Here is a 21,571-nt window from a genome sequence, read left to right on the forward strand (position 1 = left end):
ACTGGCCAAGACAACACTGGTACCCATTACTGAGGAGCATGTCTCGAACAATATGTGGACAATTCCCTGATGCCTTTGATGTTAACGCAGAACAACTACAGCATCATACATCCAAACCTAAAAACCTTGCAACTGACTGCATGGAACATCACATAACAGCAGCTATTCCAGAACTTTCCCAAAGAGTTAAAGACATTATTCTTGAAGCACGCAGACCTTCAACAAGAAGGAACTATGCTGGAAAATGGAAAAGGTTTGTCATCTGGAGTACGGAAAGAGGAAAAGATGTGTCAAACATAGATATGCCTAACATTCTGGAGTATCTGGCGAACTTCTTCATTCAGGCCTGTCCAACTCCTCCATCAAGTTACATGCATCAGCTATTTCAGCAGAATACAGCTTTGATACACCTGCTTTTTCGCACCCTTTGCTCAGGCAATTCCTCAGAGGAATCAAGAATGTAAAACCTCCAAGGAAACCACCATTACCAGCTTGGGATTTAAACTTTGTGCTAGAAAAGTTGACACTAGCACCCTTTGAACCAGCAGCAACAGCAGACCTACAACACCTGTCATGGAAAACTGCTTTCCTACTGGCAATTACTTCAGCAAGGAGGGTTTCAGAACTACAGGCCTTAATGGCAGTGCAACCCTTCCTAATCTTCCACCAAGATAGTGTCCATGAGGACTAATCCTACATTTATGCCTAAGGTGGTATCCAGAGTGTCTTTAAACCAGGCAATCCACCTACCTACCTTCTTTCCCAACCCACAAAACAGAGGGGAAAGAATACTGCATACCTTGGATGTACATAGACAGCTACGCTACTACTTGGACAGAACAAAAAGTAGCAGAAAGACTGACCAACTTTTTGTAGCCTATGCAACAGGAAGGGAAGGAAAAGCTATTTCCAAACAGACAATCTCCAAATGGATAGGAAATTGCATACGATTCTGTTACTCCTTCCATGGAAAACCAATTCCACAGAACATAAGACCTCATTCTACAAGGGCAACAGCCACTACCACAGCCTTCTTGCGAGGAGTGGCAACCAAAGACATCATTGAGGCGGCTACTTGGACCTCCGTGCATACATTTGCCAAGCATTATAATTTGCCTCTATATTCCAGATCCCGAGCAGGGTTTGCCACTGCTGTACTGCAAGGGATCCTAAACACACCATAATCTACTTTTATCCTCCTCCCCTAGTTGGCTATGGTATTCTACCCACTTGTTATGACTGCAGATGCATCCATGAAGGACATAGTACAGTTTTGTACCTACCATAAATGTAGATGTCCAAACTGGATAGCATCTGCAGTCAGGATTACCCTCCCTCCATCCCCTCTGTGGTACTCCTAGGGTGTTTACCCTTCTAATAGCTAGCTGTTGGGGGGGAGTCTTTTATGGTGTATTTGTTTGTGTATATGTACATACATGCTTATTGTTGTGTTTACCTCTATCTATTTGGAAACATTGGCATCTATCCAAATTTTAGCCTGCAAGAGGGCTACTGGCATCTGGGGCAAGAAACACTGAGGAAAATGGCGTCGGCTGATGCCTTTATACCCGAAGACCAACAGAGATGACGCCGGGTGGAGTGCGACATCAGCCGAAGCCGGACCCGGACTTTGGAATCCGGCCGACTGAAGGGCTGCCTGACGACAGGACAACCCACTTGTTATGACTGCAGATGCTATCCAGTTCGGACATCTACATTTATGGTAGGTACAAAACTGTACTTTATCCCCTTTGGAAAAAAACATGTACCCATGAATTACCGCACAGGTGGCAGGACACTAAACATCGAAAGTGTGATGAGAGACTTGGGGACACAGGTGGAGAGTGGTCTCACTTTCGATAACCACATCGCCACAATAGTCAGGAAATCCTTCTATGTGGCACACCTCATCTCCAAGGGCTTTTCATCCAGAAAAAGGAGGTCATTGTCCCACTGTACTCATCCCTCATTAGACCCATTTATAGAGTATAATGCCCCGTTTGGTATGTACCTCACAAGACATCTGCAACAGCTGGAAAGGCCACAGAAATACCTCACTAAAAGAATCACAGGCCTAAAGCGGATGCCATATGCTGACCGTCTACAAAAAACTCCAGCTATACTCTGTGGCATATCGTCTACTCAGAGGCAATCTTTGCTTAATATACAAGGCCATGTCAAACCCTGAGCTGTTGGACATGCTCCACTTAAAGAAATCCCAATCCCTCAGTGCCACACGCTCCAGGGATCTAAACCTTGTCATCACAATGAACAAAACATGCTGGAGGGATAGGTTCCTGACCCAGAGACTCCCCATACTCTGGAATAGACTGCCTATACATGTCAAGCAGAGCGCCTCATTGGCCCTCTTCAAAAGGAACCTTGATTGGATGGGAGATAGGAAATTCATACCGGGGATCATGTCAGTCGCCCTGCTAGACAGGGGTCCAGAGAAGTAAATATTGTGGGAAGAAATATCCAGGGAATTGTTATGGCTAGACTTGCATAGGCCCTAGGGCCGATAGCCTAGTACCAACCTATGAACATACTCTGGACTGGTAGGGTGGTATTAAACATTTCCCTGTTGATTTCACAGGATCAAAATGCAGTTTGGGATACTTTTTGTAAAGTATTTTTTTCTTTGTTTACCTGGAAAGCCCGACTGACATTGATTCCATCTTTATTGGAGGCCCAGGGAGAAAAGCTTCACAGTTTTTATTGATAAAAAAAACGCAGAGAAAATTGTAATTTAAATATGTAAAGTAACATGAGTATTTCATTGTACAAGAAGAAGGAAAAAAAGCTGTAGGTTTGTACAATCGCAAAATACAGAAGATATTCACTTTACATACATATGTCAAAAACCATTATGTCATTTTTCATTGCAAGTCATACATATATACATTAAAACTGTGTACAGTTTAGGATCTACAGTTAATGTCAAATGCATATGCTAAAATTGAATACATCTGTTTATTAAAGAAATGGATGTTTAGAGGTTTGTTAGAAATATGTTAGGATGTAATGCCATTTAACTTTTGTGTGGAGTTTTCAAGTAGGTTAGGGTTTATAAAACAAATACTATCATCAGAAACTACAATCTCATCTATAAAGAAATGAGTGTACAGTGGTATGTGAATTAGAGATGTTGGGTGTGATAGGAATAATGGGAAAGGTTGGATCTGTATGGGTTAGAAGGAGGTTAACTGTACATGGGAGGGAAAAATATTTTGAGTAATATTTATATATTATCCTGGAGCTATGCAGGAGCACAGCCAGTTGCCTAATTGTGCTTTCAGTAATTAAGTATGTTTGTGTGTCTAATTGCCTTAAATTCTAAGGGATGGAGTTACAGATTTTTGTAACATGAGAGTAAAGTGAGTCACTGGTACAATTATTGTTTTTTGCGACCGCGAGTAGTATTTTGTTGTAGGATTTGAGGGTTCTGGTTGTACTGTAAAGTTACTTGTGTACTTTGTAGAGATGGATATTTTTAGGAGTGAACGGTGGCGATTCTTTTGATACTGCTTGATTTGCTTCTTTTGGCTTCAAGAAAGTTCATCACTGAAAGTTGCATGGTGAGGATTGCTCCCTGCCCATCTTGAGATGTTTATATATTTTGAGGGAGATTTATGATATGGGGCAGTAACAGAGTGCCTTAAGCCAATAGTGAAAATTAAGATTCTTGATAAATATGTTCCTCTGGTACTGGAAATCTGTGCTTACAATAGGTTCCTTCATAACCATATACTAAGATACTTGTCATTATAATTTTAGGGAAAAAAGTTTTTGTGTGCTTTAGCTTTTTTTTTTCCTAATCCACACATGCCAGGCTGAGTTATTTTCTGAATATTCACAATACTTTTTCTTTGTGGTTAGTTACTGCCTTAAGTATCGTATGTAATTGTTTACTTGTGTACATTTTTAGCCATGGGAGGTATTAAAGATGTTACAAACATGGTAGTCCATATCTGTGCCTTCTCTCAAGGAAATTGAGGCAGTTTGGCAGAAACCCTTCAGCTTGTCAAAGTTGTTTCAGCAGTGGCTTTAAAAAAGCCTTCCATGCTCCCAGATCCTTGCATTCATTTTTCTGGATGAGAAATTCAGGGTTATTGATGGATTCAGGAAGCATATTTACATATCCACCACATTATACTGTACACTTAACTATGCCTTAGACATTTTCAGGTAGATCTTGCCTTTGAAATGCACCTCCTCATTGAAGGTTGTTGGATGGATTGCGGTTTTAGCAAGTTACTGTTCCAAGCCATAACTGTCTCTGATATGAGCATTTTCTTAGTGCACATCATGTACAATTGTGTAAAGAGAGCTGGTAGAGCATTGCCATTTACTTGTAGTCGTGACTGATTTTCTCTGAGGATGCCAAGGCTGTAGCTGGATTCTTGTTTTTCTTATGCCAACATTTTTGGAAAGGAAGTTTATCAGCACGTAGTGCATATGAAGAAAAGGAGTAACCTTAGTAACTGTAAATGTTAATGCTCAACAGTGTATCTTCCTAATGACATGGGAGCCAAGCAGGTGAGGTTGAAGCACCTAAGGTATCTTCTAGTGCGTTCATGAAGATCCATTGAAGGTACTTTCCCTGATGGATACTTTCAACTAATTGTAAACTAGGCTTTTTGCCTGGTGAGGGGGGCAAGCCTTCTGCACCCCCATGTGGGAAAGATCCTTCTGATCTGTATGTACTTTAGTCCTGGGTCAGACAACAGTGGAGGTAAGTGCACAGTGAATACTCACTGAAAAGGTTTTTCATTTATATCTGTTTGTGGTATTGTTTGTTGGAACAATTAACTTACATTTCTTGTCTGGCTGCTACTTCAGCAAGGTATAGGCCTAAAGGCAGAGGTTTTCCTTCATTCCCTATGACGCTGTGCTAACCCTGCCCCTTACCTTACAAAAATCCTTTGTGTAACACTACCACTAGTAGAAAAATTTGGTCTGAATGTCGTGGTAGGATTTTTGTTTACTGACTGCAAAAGGGAATCTGCTTACTTTTGCAATCTTGCTTTGCTTAGTTTTTATGTTTTGGTAAGTTGTTTTTTCGAATTGCAAGCATTGATCAAATGTCACTCTGCTTTTGTGTTTTGCTGGCTAGACATAAATTTGCTCCCCTCACCTATAATTTGCAAGCCATTGAAATTTTTATCATCAGTGGTAGATAGATTTGAAGAATTTAACCTATGGAAATCCCTTTGAATTACATACACCACCATTACTGGTCAGCAGGGATACTTCTGTATTTAGCTCGGGGGCACTGTAAAGGCAGAAAGTCCACTACATTTGGTTATCTTAGCAGTTTTGTCTTCATTTCAGTATCCTGGATGTGTAAGCAGGTCTCAGTCTCTTGGCCTTTCAGGAGTTCCTTCTTCAGGTAGTGGTTGACATAAATTTGATGACATGGCAACATTATGGTGCATCAGATGGGAGCTGACCTGATTTTGTGTCAGGAAGCCACAATAGTTTGTGGGCCATTAAGCTAGACTGTTTTCTCATAACTAAATGGGCCCCCCTACAAGTACTCTGAGCTATTAGCTTGCAGAACACTTGCTCAAAAAGGCAAGTGTTCTAACTCTCACTAGTTTGATCTTATTTAACTATTTAGCCTTACCAACACTGTACCCTATTAAATTATACAGCTGTACCAGAGTCCTAATTTTAACCATAAAACAATTGCCCAGTTCCTAGCCCAATTCCTCCTTCCCTAACTCTAAAAAAAAAAAAAAAAAAAAAAAAAAAAAAACTCCCCTCTGCCACTAAACCTAAAATCCCAGATCGTTCTAAAAACTTAAAACTTCAACCTCTTCTAATTACACTGTTCACAGCCTAATCTTAAAAAATCCCTTCCTATTCCCTAAACCTAAAATTTCTCTCCTGCTGCCCTAATCTACACTCCCATTCCCTTTCTGTGGCTTATGTACAAGATGCTAGAGTCCCTGCCTTCGAGACGGTGTGCTTTAAGCACTTGTAGCAAGAGCACATCTCCATAGTAGATGAGGCCATTTTCACTGTAGATGAAGGCACTATCTTTTTGACGCCCTACAAATTCTTCTTCAGCCATCAGCTGTGTGTAATCTCTTTTTGTATTATGAGGCAAACAGTGCAGTCTGTTTTGTGTTTCCAGTTAATGCAAAGTGTAAGAGCTACTTTCCTTTTATTCCTTCTTCAGTAGGTCAGACCAAAGATGCTGTTGTCCATAAGTTGCCCTCCAGATTTCTGTACACTTTCCCCCATTACATCTGATCATGTTAATAAAAAAAAAAAAAAAAAACAGGCTTTCGTCAAAGTCCTCATAAAACCCCCTTTTGGTCTTTGGATGACATGTATCCCTTTGCTGTACCCATATCTTCTGGACAAGCCCTTAACATTTATACTACAGCAAAACTCTCATAACCCAGTCCTCTGGCAAACCTCACTCAGTTAATTCACTCAGACTCTGAGCTTGCCTCCTTCAGTTTCATTTAATTGTTAGTAAACCATCTTTTTCCAGCAGAGGTATAAATTATTATTATTTCTTCCTGAAAGCCTTCTACCAGTAAAACATAGAAAGACAAATAGACTCATTTCTTTGCCTGAGCTTCACAAAAGGTTCTGTATCCTTTTTCAGCTCTTGTCCCATCTGTTTCAAACCACTAGTCTAAGGTCTTTGCTTTAAACCACATTTATTTGTCTATCAAGTCCATCTTGCAGGAATGTGTAATTTGGGGCTGAACTCTTCATTGGTCTCGAGAGGTATGCAAGGCATTTTTTCTTAAAAGAAACTTCCAACTTAGAGTCCCGCCCTCGGGTCTATTTCCTTCTTTGGATTTTGCTTTCCTTTGGAGTTGCTTACCCCTCAACCATTTGAGGTTCCTGTTGTAGAAAGCACTGTTTTTGGTAGTTTTTTCCCTCCATCAGGCTGCTCTCCACTCTGCATGCGTTCCATTAAACTGCTTTGGATTTTCATAGAATTTTACTTGGAGTTGGCCCCTCTTTCATGCTAAAATGGCTGTGGAGGCTAGTCTTACCATATCTTATTAAACTCTCCATTTTCTTTCCTGGTTATACTAACAAAGGAGATAACGTTCATGTAATGAAGGTGCTATACTGGCAACTTTGGTTTTATTCTCTTAGAAGAAAAGAGAATATCAACACTCGCATTATATAGGTGTCATCTAGTTGCATACAATTTTATTTAAACAAACAAAAAAAAACATGAAAGGCCTCCTTTACTCTGCACTCGGGTATTCATTTCACTGTAACAATAGCAGCTTCCAACAGTTTTTCTGTAATGCCTCTTTAGGTATCTGTGCAGCAGTTATTTTGTGTTCAGTATTTTTCACAGGCTGGATGTTACCTCTAGGATCAAGCCTTCATTTGAGGCCACTGTAATGTAAGGGATATTTCCATGGAGATGTCCTCCCATGAGGATTTCCTTGGGATTCTGTTTACAGTTATAAAGGATGGACCTTTTCTTATCGGCTGTAGGGCCAGATTCCAAAAGACTTGCTGTCCATGTAAGTCTGCCCCCGATTCCAAAAGACTTGTTCTCAGTGTAAGTGACTTTGGTGTAGGCTTACATGCTTACACTGGGGCCCAGATTTCAAAAAAACTTCTCCTGGTGTAAGTGGTCACTTATACCAGAAGCAACTCTTTTTTGGAATCCATGCACATTGTTACCATAAAAAGGGAAATGTAAGAAGCAGGAACATCCTCTAAACTGTATCCCCCTTCAGTCCCCCACCTTGTGTATAGCTGACCTAGGATTTCCTTTTCTTTTCCTACCAACTTATTTTTTCTAGATACATACATTTGTTAATTGGTTAAGTGTACTGGCCCGATGGGTTCTTTTCAGGCATGCGACAGTTCATAAGCCAAAGTAAGACGGTGTTTACAAAAGATAGAATATGACACACAAAACAAAGCAACACAGATAAATACAGTAGATTTATGAAATTTAAATGTTGGGATAAATCATACAGTGTATTACACCAGTAATGTGCAAAATTAGCAACACCTGAATATAGTGAATATACAGTATTAGTTATAAGGGGAAAGTTGGCATTATTCTCTGATCCTTGGAACTTTTTGCAGAGGATCCATTCAGAACACCATCAATACATGGGGAAAGGAGAGGATTCTAAGCGGCTTTTGAAAGTTTATGTGCCAAGTGATCCCAAACATACAGTATTAACCCCTTTTTTATGGGTGAAGGATCTACCATTATAGTAAGTATATAACATTCATTTTCTGTGCTTTGTCTCATAATTTTGTTTTGGGGGTTTGATTGGGTTTGGAGTTGGTTTGTTTAGCTTTCTTGCACTGGGAGCACCACTTTAAGGCATGTGTCTTTACAGATGCACTATTTTCTGTATTTTGTTATTTGGAAATGTGACAGAATATTTAGTCTTTTGACTAACTTAGAAGATCACTTATTCATGTGCACCAAGACCCTCGTTTTTGAAGGCTTTGATACGATCACAAAAATTAAAGCACTCAAATTTTAGTGGTTATCAGAAACGGACACACAGAATGATGTCTGTTGTACCATCCTAAGAAAGTGTAAGTGACCTCTTTCTACTGAGTAGATATCACAAGGAAGAGGGAAGCAATACCCCACACTAGGCACTTGAATTTGTTTGACTCATATTTGTAACTGTTGTGCAGATATGTTTGTAGTTACTCATTTGATTGTTTCTGCAAGATCATTATGGGGAAGAGAAGTTGGAGGCCCTTGAAAGTTCTCTAGAAGAGGTGGAAAGCTTGTATACATTGGGGTACAGAATAGGAAAGACTGACCTTTTGTGGCTCCCACTTACAAGGAAATATTTATTACATTTATTTATTTATTTATTTATTTATATTTTGTTAACTGGGTATTGTCAGCTGAGAACCGGGGAGAAATAAATCTTCAAACAAAAAAATGCACATATAGAAAACTTTAGGAAATTATTGCAACAGAGGAAAATACAATAATTACTGGATTAGATTAATAGCAAAATGAGTAAAAAAAAATACATAAACATTATTTTTATATATATATATATATATATATATATATATATATATATATATATATCTGGAGTTAAACATAATATAATTACAAGCAATACAAGAAACTAGAATGAAGTGTTTTGTATAAGGAGAGTGCAAAGAAAAGCAATTACTAAGAGCAGGAGATATAAAGGTGAAATAATATGTCTTCTGATACGTAGGTAAATAACAGTAGATATTAATAATTAACCTGGGACAGTACAAGAGTATAGCCAGTGTTTAGTGAAGTGTTCTTTTTAGTAGTAGTTTAAACTTATGAATATCTGGGTTTTTTTAGAATGTGTTTGGGAAGAGAGTCCTAGGTTTTAGCTATTTTGTTTGAATAGAGGAGGTCTCCATAGAAGTTAATAAATTTGGTTACCTTAAGCATTAATTTGTCAGATCTAAGTTATGTTGGACTAAATTGATGAGAGCAGGACAGTTGTTGGATTTGTAGATTATATTATGAACAGTGATAAGTTGATTGAAAGGCTAGGCAGTTCAGTCTATTTAAGATGAAGGGCATAACAGTGGTGAGACTTTTATGGGGTAAATTAACAGCAAATTTAGCTATTTTATTATAGCAATGTTCAAGGTTGTTTAAAGTCGGTTTTACGCATGTTAGTAAAGATTTCAGAGCAGTACAGGAGGGTGGATAATAGGTGGGTTCTAGCAGTAGTAAGTCTGACGTTATTGGCTAGAAAAGATTTACCCCTCTACAGAGCCAAGTTGATTGTCAGGGATATAAACTCAAATATCCTTTGCTATAATCAGAGGACTAATGTATTTTTCCCAGAATTGCAAAGAGTTATGCACGGTCCAGTTTGCAGCTTCCCCTATATGCTATATTTTCTCCTTCATGGTGGACTTGAATGAGTGTTCTTTCTCTAAATGTGCCAATGATGTAAAAGCTTACTTGATGTTTGAAAATGTTTTCTGTGTTGTGGAGCAGTGTGAGGCAGTTGAACGGGAATATGGAAGGCTGGCTTTCAGTTTTTGGCATACTTCAAATGCCATTGTAGACCAGCTACCCAATCTCCCCGTGAATTTGCAAGAAAGAGAAAAGACAATTGAGTGAAGTAGGCTATGTAAGCTTGATTTTGCAGTGCTGCAATTAATGCTTTATTTCCTTTTTTTATTTTTTAAAGGAGAACAAGATTTCAGTTTGGTGTTTTGGAGACTTTGCAGCATCAGGAATGGAAGAGGTTTATGAAGTGGAACCCCAATTGCTGTGTGAAATGAAGCACAATGGTGACGTTCTGGATTTACAGGTAAAATTAGTAGCTTAACTGAGAAATAGTGTGCATTTTGTAGAAGCAACAGTTTTTTTTTTTTTTAGCATTCAGGCTTGCTTGTGGCTTTTCACCTTGGTAATATAGCAAGCTAATAAAGGGAATTTGATCACACTTAAGCTTACTGGTTTAGTTTTTGCTCTCTCTGTTTATGCATACTGTTGAATTACTAGTTAAAAGATGTAATAACTCTGGTTTCCTTTCATGTTATAAATGCAGTTACAAGTAGTTGTCCATTTTAATTTAATAAATAGTATCACAGGATTAATTTGATAAACCTGTTACTTATTTTCAATAAATAAGAGAAAGTGTGTTGTGGTAACCTTGTCATGGTAAGCAGACATGGTCATCTCTAGCTAGATAAGGGTCATCTACAAAGCAATCATTTTATACACAGCTTTTTATTTTTACACAAGGAAATATAGAAATATTAGAACAAGGTGCCATTAATAGTATTCAAAGACAAAAAGTTTGTGTGTCTGTGTGATGTGTGTTTTATTTGTGATAACCATGTGTTGGCTGCTTAGATTATTTCTGGACACTGCTACAGAAAAACAATGTTTGTTTTTAAAATTGGGGACATCCAAGATGGCTGCGTATTGAGTAACGGCTGAATTTCCCAGTGTGAAAACGAACTGACTAGTAAGTGCACTCACTGCCTAGATGTCGGCAAAACAGAACTTCAGAGAATCTGAAAGAAAGTCAGTCACAAAAGATGAGGAAAAACACTGACTGGGAAGACTTATGCTGCTGTTCAGCAAAAGTCAGTGCAAGCTTTAGCTTTGGTGCAAGACATGACTTTTAGTAACCTACAGAAAAAATGTCAAATGTACTTACAGCTGATGAAAATAAACAGAACGCTGATGGAGTATATCAACTAAAATAACAAAAAGGCTGGAGAAGATGGAAGACGCTTTACACAGATATTCAAATGAGGTGGTAAAACAGCAAAAATCAGAGGTCGAAATGCAGAAAAGGCTGGCTAAATATGAGACTGCTCAAGAAGAGAAGTTTCAAAAAATAATAGAATTAGCGGTCACAGCATGTAGAGAAAACCTGAGATTTTCTGCAGATCCAGAGAAGCTAGAAGGAACGGACTGAATTCATTTTATGAAAGTACAAGTAAGCAACTGGACTGGTAGTATACAGCAGGAGTTGAAAGGGCACATCGTGTATATGCTGCAAACCTGGCCATGAGAAAGCAGCCTAGACCTTTAATAGTAAAGATGCAATCCTAAGAGCAGAAGGAATAGATTCTGATTAAACTGTGGCAGAAGGATGACGTGGGAGACAGCAGAGTGTGGAAAAGGATGAAGTGGGAGACAGCAGAGTGTGGAAAATGATTACTCCCTGTACACTAGGCAGAAGAGGAGTAAATTTACTCCACTAATGAGGGAATGTCGAGAAGAAGGCATGAGATTCAAGCTGCTGTACCCAGCTATTTTTGGAATATTCTTTTCTAGAGGGACGGAATGCATTTTTTGATGCAGAGCATGTTGAGGACACAACAGATGAAATAGAAGAAAATTCTGCTTCTTGTTCTTCTGGTAACAAAGATCACAGAAAATGTGTCAGTGAAACCTTTTCCAATGTTTCAACGGAAAATGCTTGAAAGACAAAAAAAAAGCACAAGAGTTGACCAGAAGAACTGGGAGTACATAGGAAATGAAGCAGAGACTGGATTTGGGAGATAGAGATCAACAGGAATAAAACTAGTGACTCAGAAATTTACATATTAAATGTGGGATTACAAAGCATTAATTAAGTTTGTGAAACATGGCAGAACAAGAAAACCTGGAAATATTGGACTTTTTGGCTAATACTTGTAGGGGACTCTAAAGCATATGCCGTGTCATTTAATGTTCGGAAGAACACTTAGGATAGAGGAAGAGGAGAGAGAGTTTAACTGTAAGTAAAACAATTTTTTCTTGACAGTAATATTTTTATAGGGCACAATATAATCTGCATGCTATAGAGTAAAGTCTTCTTAGTTACTTTCAAGTGTAGTAGGGATACTTAAACAGGGCCACCTGTTTACTTCGTGTTTTAACTTTTCTCTTGCTCCTCGTTCAGTTTTAAAGGAGAACTCTGCCCAAAAGTCAAGGTTTTCTTTCCAGAAAGTCTTTCCTTCCCGGTAATCCAAGACTGAACACTTTGCATACAGAAAAAAAGATAATTTAATATTTCTTTGCCTTTCATTCTTGCACGTGTCTCGTTTATTACATCACAACAGCTACAAAGAGTGGCACAGTAATTAAGCTAGGTCACTTATCCCAACAACACAGCTATTAAGAAAACAATGATATTTAAATGTGCCTTATCAGTTACAGATAACCAGCATCATACCTCAGATAAAATAGTGTGGCTTGGAGTCCGGACCAAGTCAGGCCTTTCAAGCTTAGTTTTCAGATGCAAATGTCTCCATGTAGTAAAACTCAGTGCCACAAAGAAAGAAAGAAAATATGGTAATCTAACTTCTTTATCTGTCGGTGTATGATTTTGCATTTTTTCTACACAGTAATTTCTGCAAAAGTGTAGGATTCTTTTGGAGTTGGGGAAAATATTAACATCAAATATTTTAATTCTAGCTGCAATATTTACAACTGTGAATGTAACAGAAGCCATTTCAGCCCAAGTAACTCCTGTTAATCACGGGGGTCAGATTTCTCACACTTTAACACTGAACTGCAGTTGCTACTTTGAAAAGAACACTTAACTTAGCTACATTTTCAAGCCTGTCATCCCAACATTCCTTAAAATGCTGCAACAAAGATGGCCACTAATGAAAATCAAAGGAAGCAAAGTAATTAAAAATGGATATTGATGCTGACAGTGAAGGGTAAGCAGTCACAGCAATGTTGTTGGCTGATGAGAGAGAAAACTACAGTAAATGATCCCCTCATCTTAAGGATTTCTTTATTTCCCTATAAAATGATATAACGAAGGCAAAGCCATTGACTGTAAAACAAAATAATGCTAGCCATGGCAGCCTCCTTCAGATCAGATCATTTTGGGATATAACAAATTAGAAAATAACAGTAACCATTTACTTTGATACAGAGGCATTTGCTATGCAGAAAAGTTCAAGATTTTCTGAAAAAGAAACATGTTTTTTTTCAGATTTTTGGTGCCAATCTCCTATAAAGAATATAGGAATGTAGGAAAAAAGTTTGGTTGAAGGAGTATGATGCAAGAAAAATGTTTTTTCCTTATTCTTGCATAGGGGAATGACTGGATTAAGGCCCTTGACTCTATGTAGTAAGAAGTTTTAAGAGAAAGCAAATGAATAAAAAAGAATATTGAATATAATAAAGCTTCTGGCAAATAAATAAATGCTTGTAGAAGCAACCTTGTGTCTGGGTCTTGTGTCTCCATGGAGACAGTCTGATAAATAGAACTACTCTGTTTTTATTGCTTTCTTTCAGTGGCTAGAAGGTAATGTTTTGTGAAAGCATTCTGGGAGCGCAATAAAGATAAGACAAAACCAGACAGCACTTAGTAGAAGCACAGGCTGTGCCATGCGTCTTAGCATGGATAATCGTCCTTTTAGTTAACTCAAGTCTGTGAGTGTGGCTGTCAGTTTGGGACAGTTGTTCCAACTGGGAGGATAAAACTTCAGTATTTGAAGATGTACACAATTGTGTGTGTTAGTATTAAAGGAGTACTGCACCCACAGACTCAAACATGTTTAAAACATCATGGCATGATGTTTCCTACACTTTAACAGCACTCTGATTATTTACAGGATTTTAAATATTTTTATATGTAATTCCAGACTCTGACCACCTGGAGGCTGGCATATTGACGTGGTTTGGATAAATCAGGTTGCCATCCAGTATCCCAGAAATCCTTGTTTGGCTCAAAAATGTTACATCATGCAAGCCTCAGTTTGTACACATGGAACATCTATGAAATGACAGGAACTTTAGGCAAAGTACTGAGTAAAGTAGAACAGTGCAAGTAACATTACCTGCTGCTGGATGACTACTTAAAACAGAAACAGTGCAAATGCCACAGAACACACTCAAAGTGCTGTTTACTGCTGCCTTTTTTTCTAATTTAGTTTAAATGGCACTAATTTGTGAGAGAATGAATTTCAGTCCATTTACTTCTCCCCTCCCCATAACACTTAGCTTCCCTAGCTGTCAAAGTCCTGAGGGTAATTTGACCTGGTAATTCCATTGATTGGCAGATCTCAGCAGGGTGCTTGACTCATGTAATTTAATCTTTGCTCTAGCATTTCCTTTGTTAGAGGGGACTTTTTTGCTGCACTATAGCCATGGCCTTACTTGACTGCAATCACATCCAGTAAGGTATTGCACCAAGGAGCTAAAGAATAAAAAATGTATACTATTAACCAGTTTAGATCTTTATTAATTTAAGTGTTAAGGTATCACTTCATGCTTCCTCCTTGTTAAAAATTGAGATTTACATGTGCAAAGTATGTTGGTATGCAGTGTTTGCCTTCATGTTTTTATTCCACTGGTTGGTTTGCAAAAAAACCTTTTGCAGTGTCCCTGGATTTGTCTTTGTACATACAAACCACATTGCTATATTTTCCCCTTCCTTTTTCTTGTGTCCAGAAGTCACTTAAAACAAAGTACATTTTTTATTGATTTTTTTTTTTTTTAAATAAAGGACATCAAGGTTAACTTACCTTGAATCAGATAATGGATGCCACTGCAAAGAATCGCTGTTGAAATATTTGTGCATGGACAAAATCCCTTACTAAATCTATTTGCCAGCCTCCAGTTCGATTGGTGCTATGGCTTTAATATACCAGCGTGTTTGCTCATGCCTTCCAAATATCTCCACCATTACATACCAGTTTTGCAGTGTAGTAACCACCCAACATGCCCATACACCTTTAGCCATCAATATGCAGCTACTGCTGTTCATGTGAGTATGTGAATTCATTTTCAGACTTGAGGTGTGGAAGCTGCACTGAATAATTGTAGGTGCTTGTTCAGGTTTCATATGGTGCTTGCTTAGAGCTACTCTCATGTTAAGCCACTATGAATATGTTGCACTGCCACCTCTGATACCAGGGTAATATTTTAATCTTTCTATTCCCACACTGCACACAGTATCTGGTGCAAATACAACAGAGAAGTATGCAAGCGATACACCACCTAAGCATCATTTGCCGTGCAGAATGTGCAAGTATGCATACCAAATTTCTGTGTTTCCAAACATTGGTGTTACTACACTACTACTGAATAAAATGAACAGCACTCAGGCTGGGGGAAGGACAAGGGAGCCATGACTTCAGAGAATGGGTGGGTCTTATTATTTTAGTTAGAATCAGATGACTGCTGTGGTGATGTCACTTTGGGGGAGGGAACTGATTAAATAAAAAAGTACCTGCACTGTCTGGCCTCTATGATGTCAGTAATTGGGCGACTCCAGCAAGCTTTATTCAAACGTGAGAGAATCATTTTGTATTCAAACGTGAGAGAATCATTTTGTAAGTGAAACCATCACATTACGAGAAGGTAGGCTTCTGTTACATTAGTAAGGGGAATTATAAAAATTGTAAACGCTTTATTGTTGCTTTACAGAGGACAATGTGAATAGGGAGGAAAAGGGCCGTGAAGTTGAGGAATACATTAGAGAAACCTGTTGTACTCCTTTAAGCTTATAGGACTTGGGATTTTTTTTGAGGGCTTTCAGTAAAACTAAAAGTTTTGTAAGATGCGACATAGGTTCAAATGGATATGACAAGAAACAACTGTATGAAAGATTAACCTGCAAAACATTAGTGTGTGCATGTAACACAAAAGCTAGAACTAGATACTTTAAAAAGCTGTTACAAATGAAAGGTGGGAATAATAACTTTTTAACATAATGACTTTCTGTACTATCTTTAAATGTTAATGGTCTCAGAGGTATATGCAACAAAGAAAAAGTAGTGACCTGTATTAAAAAAAACAGAGTGCTAATAGTTATACTACAGGAGACAAATTTGGAAAGAACTGAACATGCAAGTTTAAGATTGGAATACCTGGGACAAAGCAAAATAGAAGTACTTGTATTAATTAAAAAAGGAGCTCTAATAGTGATGGAAGAGGATAAAAAAAAGAAGATAATGGTAGATTTGTAGTACTAAGGGGCTACAGGCAAGGGAGGAGGATTACACTGGCATGTATTTATATTCCTCCTAAAACTGCTCTAATGTTGCTTAAGAAAAGTCTGGGAGAAATAATCAGTTTTCAGCAGAGAATATTACTTCTAGGTGGGGACTGGAATTTAATTTGCAGCAGTGAAGATGTGTGTGGGGGGCCTAGAAGGGAAAATGTAACAAAAGCCGGTAGATTTTTGAAGAAATTTATGAAAATATTTGGCATGGAAGATTTGAATTTGGTAGTAAGAATTTTGAGTGAGTTTACATATTCCCCAAGATACAACTGAGCTAGACTAGACCGAACTTAAATTTGATAGGAACGTGCATTTAATTGAAAGTTTTGATATGTATCTAGTACCCATTTGAGATCATGTGCCATTAATAACTAAAATAAAAATGTAGGGTAATGAAATAAAAATGACACTGGAGCTTTCCTACCCATCTGTTGACGAGAGGAATTTAAGGAATAGGTAGTGGAAATTATTCAGGAGCTATCACCGAAGAAAGAAATTTCTTCTTAAAATATAGCTAGGGCGTAGGATAAAATTCAGATGGAGTTTAAAAATAGTGTTGAAATGGAGATGGTTAAAAAGTAACAAGAATTATTTAGACAGACTTAGAGTACTCTATCAGAACAAGAAAAGGAGCAAATGCAGAATGCTAAACAGAAAATAAGGAATTGCCTTGATAAGGTGCATGCGTTTAGCAAGATTGCTGTTAAGCAACTTTTTTTTTTTTTTTTGTAATAACTAGAGCACAAAAAATTTCATCAGAATGACTGTGGCAACAGAAAGAGAGCTGTTACCAAGGTTAGGGAGCCTATAACAAGGAATGTAAGAGATCCTTTAGAGGTACTAGAAATATTTTGGAAATTCTATGATTTTGTATAAAGCAGAGAAATATGGCAATCAAGAAAAGGGTACAAAAGGAAATGTTTATGGAAGAATTTAATATGCCAAGGTTAGTGGTTGATGAGGCTCAATTACTAATGGTTGGGACAGGAGGAGGTATGATCTAAATGGTGATATATAAACAATCCACAGTAAAGTTCTCGGAAATAGTTGTCATTCCTGTGGCAGTTTGGAAGCTAGGAGGGTAAAAACTGAAACATCTGAAATGTTTTGTTTAAAAGGAGGAGAAGCACCAACATCCTGGAAGAAAGTGGTGGGGTTTGTAATATCTAAATAAGGCAAAGACCCATCAGATCAGTTTTATACAGGTCCATTTCAATCCTAAACCATGATTAAAGTGTTTGTCTATAATGGTTTAAAGTAATGGTGAAGGTGATGACAAAAATTGGTGGATATAGATTTTTGTGGAGGAGAAACAAACATTTGATATCATGAATAGAACACTGATGATCCAGACGGAAGCTTAATGTAAGAAAACACCACTGTTGGTGGGTCTTGATGCAGAGTAAACATTTGATAAAGTAAGCTGGGAGTTTGAGCAGGGCAACAAAAGTATTTACATTCACTGATAAAATGCTACTAAACCAGCACGGATCCTGATGCCAAACAGTAGGACTAAACACCTCCCAAACACACGTATGCTTGTTCTGGAAGTCAAAGGCAAAAACAACAAGCTGCTACTAAGCCAACACAGTTCCTAACTCCAAGCAGCAGAACTAAACACCTCCAATAAGCACAGTCAGAGAGGTGAAACTCGTCAAAGATGAACTCAGCCATATAGCCAAACTCACTGAAGCAGGTCTTTTTAAATTCCAAAGGGATAAGCAAACAAGACGCCAATAAACGAACGACTTCAATTTTATTAAGCACCACGATACTGCTTTTCGTCGGTGCCCTGCACCAACTTCTTCAGACTTTGAAAAATAACAACTCACACTTAAGTGCTGCTACATTTAAAGCCATTGCAAGCAAAGACTATTACAAAACACACCCTCCAATTACCTTAAAGGAACCGGCACAAGTAGCTTCAATCTAACTAAAATGTTCCTATCTCATAAACACACAGTATAAAATGTTGTATGTGATATAAAGTATACAACTGTAAAACTAATACTGTTCTTTACATAGCACTTAAATAATGCAATCGAAAGTAAATTATATTATAAAAGCACACTTACTTTGAACCAAATACACATAACACTGACACATTTAAATAAATAAAATAAAAAATTCACTGATAAAATGATAAGGTTGATTTGGAGGATATGTGAATGATCGGAGGCAAAAATTAAAGTGGATGAGTTTCTCTCTCATAATTTCTGTTTGAGCGAGGAACCAGGCGAGGGTGTTCTTTTCTCCTTTATTATTTGCACTTTTAGAACTATTGGTAAAGAAAATAAAAGACCCAGAAATTCAAGGAGGTAATTAGAATGGTGGTAATGGAAAGCTGTCTGTGTTTGCAGATATTGTTTTATACCTGATAAATCCCGAAAAGGACATCTCGGTGTTGTGGAACATTTTGAGGCAGTTTCATATCTTTTCGGGATAAAAAATTAATGAAGCTACAACAAAGGCTGTAAATTATGTATCCACACACAAATTGGTTCTGAAATGTCCATATTTATGAGGACATGATAAAATTAAAGTACTTGAGAGGTATAGATTAAAAAGGATTGTGGTGTGGCAGCTAAGGGTACGTGGGAGAGACTAAAAAGATAATACAAACACTGAGAAATTGGAAGTTCTGTGACATGGATATAAAGATACAAGCAGTTGAAGCGTTTTTAGTCCGTTTACTTTTATACACAGGTCCGGCATTTAATCAACCAGAGGAGAAATTTTGGATAGCAATTAAGAGCTGAAAGATTTTATCTGGGAGGGGAAGATGGCAAGAGTTAAATGGGGTAAACTGATACTTCCAAATGAACAAGGCTGTTTGAGATTACACAATTTGAATGGGTATTTCTGATCTTCACAGTTCAAGCTGCTATAATAGCACAAGCAGAAACCTATAATGTTCTGTAGTCCTGTGTCCCCTTCATTCTTGCATATGGGATCAGAGCCGATCCTCTGCTCTGACTCGGACTATTTACAAGCTGGAAGTCTTCTATTTGGCTTGTGGCTAGGTAGGTATCCCATGGTGCACCAGTGCAATCCCCGGATCTCGTTTGCCACGTCAATGAGTCAATGAGTTGTGCTTTTCTTTGGCTCTGGCTAACTTCTGCATTTCTTAAACTTATTCAAAAATTTTTTTTTGACTGTTTTAGTCAAAAACTGTTATTGTACCATTGTTTAGTCACAGTTAGCATAGTTTGCATTTTAGTATAGTTAGTCTTTATAATTGCGCCATTTGGTGCAATCTTGGCCTTTTTGGCTTCTTAGTATTGGTATCCTGTGTGCTTGTTTTCGTGTTTCTTAATAAACTCCATATTTGTAGGCACCTTATGCGCTCTGTTAGACCTTTGTCAGTAGGCATGTCAAATTTTTTGTGGTTTCCCACTTGTCGAATTGTTCTCCACTTGTAGCATTGTTCTCATTGTTAACAGAATGAGGTTCTGTGTTCTTCCTTAGTCATAAGTCTGAGTGTTTTGCGGATTCCCACTTGCTTCATTGGTTACTGTTAACAGAACTAGGTTCGGTTTCCCTTATTTAGTATTCCTGTTTGAGTGTGTGTGTGAACTTTTCTGCTTACTGTAACTCTCTAGGTCTGTTTTAGTTAGACCTAGTTTCTGCGTTTCCCATCCTGTCCGGGTTAGGCCCGTTTTAAGTTAGAGGGAACTAGTCCTCGTGGTGTCTTACTCTTTCCTGCAGGGCTAGGCCCGTTTAAATTAGAGGACCTAGTCCTATCTCTTCTCTTTTGTGTGTGTGTGTGTGTGTGTGTGTGTGTGTGTGTGTGTGTGTGTGTGTGTGTGTGTGTGTGTTCTCTGTGACAATGTCCTAAAGAGAGTAAGGACCATAAGCCATCTGGCTTTAAGAAATGTATTAAATGCTCACAGATTATGTCCATAACGGATGGCCACAGTAACTGTTTACTGTTTGGGGGCCATCCATTTACAGGAGACTTGCTTATTTTGCCACTCTTTCAGTGCTTGGGTGTTGCAAAAAAGAAAAAACCAAGCTCGTCCTAAAAGGTAGTCTTAAACTTTCCTTTGAGGAAGATCTGGCTAGCTCTTCCTCCTCTTCTAAATCTACAAAGTAAAAGTCTAAGTCCTCTAAGAGGCCATCTCCGGCACCGTCTGGTGTCTCGGAGCCACTTCTTAAAATCACCAAATCGGATAAGTCCACTGTCTCATCGGCTCCACAGAGTTCGGTGCTGACTGAGAGCAGTACTGTGATTACAGGTTCAGTTCCAAGTATTTCGGAGCTGACCGCTGAGACTATTTCTCGGAGCCGGTCTCCCCTATATTGAAGTCTCCAATACTGCAGAGATCCCACTCTCCTACTCTGTCATTCAGGTCTTCCAGGAGATTATCGGAAGAAGATGTGGAGAGGGTAGTGCTGAGACTGAAGTAATCTGCCTTAACTAAATTGTTAGCTCGACCCCCGTCTGTTCCAGAGCCACTTGAGTCCGATAAGCCCCCTTCGATCATTCCTCCTCCAAGCCATGCTGGTTTTTCAGAGCCGGAGTGTTTGGTACCACTGGTGGAACCTTCAGCTCCAGCTCCCCCTGTGGCTGTTTCGGAGCAGAGTTCTGCTCCGACACTCTTGGTGCCGCCCATAATGTCTAGGAGCCGAAGCTTCCCGGTCGGCCCCGATAGGGATGGTTGGAACCAAACTTCTTTGGTTCAGAGTCTTCCTATCGACGCGTCGGCTAGAGTGAGTTCGGATCTTATGTCTATCTCGGAGCTGATAGCTGTGGAGCTGATGGCATCAGCGGCCCCCTCGGAGCCGGAGAGTTAGGCATTCGAGATGAGGAGTGTGCTGTCCACATCGTCAGCTCCTACCAAGAGTACCGACACTCTTCCCCCTAAGGTACCTACTTCTGTCTCAGCTCCTACTCTCTCCATGGACAGCAGAGATACTCAGCCTCAGGAGCCACCGGCTGGTGGCCCCCACTCTTCCGAGACCTCCCCGGAATATCCTTTTGAGGAGCCTCCACAGAAGAGAACCTGTAAGAGGAAGCGTGTAGACTCCCAGGATGAGTCTCTGACCTCTGACACTGACCTAGAGGAGTCAGAAGTGTCCCCCAAGTCGTCCTCTGTCTCCTTCATAGA

The 21,571-nt window shown here is 38.7% G+C and overlaps 1 protein-coding gene across 2 annotated transcripts in view; it reads left to right on the forward strand.

The window, feature by feature from the left end:
- NUP43 (nucleoporin 43) overlaps positions 1-21,571 on the forward strand; it is a 784,265-nt gene that overhangs the window by 74,148 nt on the left and 688,546 nt on the right. The window contains exons 2-3 of one of the 2 annotated variants that reach the window (XM_044069319.1): positions 8,092-8,225; positions 10,179-10,301. In XM_044069319.1, the coding sequence (XP_043925254.1) occupies positions 8,202-8,225; positions 10,179-10,301 (147 nt within the window). In that variant the 5' untranslated portion in view covers positions 8,092-8,201. The remainder of the gene's footprint in view (positions 1-8,091; positions 8,226-10,178; positions 10,302-21,571) is intronic. The other variant, XM_044069310.1, reaches the window with a different exon arrangement.

The sequence above is a fragment of the Protopterus annectens genome, chromosome 1.part0 (genome assembly GCF_019279795.1).
Source record: "Protopterus annectens isolate FY-2018-M chromosome 1.part0, PAN1.0, whole genome shotgun sequence".
Classification (NCBI taxonomy): domain Eukaryota; kingdom Metazoa; phylum Chordata; order Ceratodontiformes; family Protopteridae; genus Protopterus; species Protopterus annectens.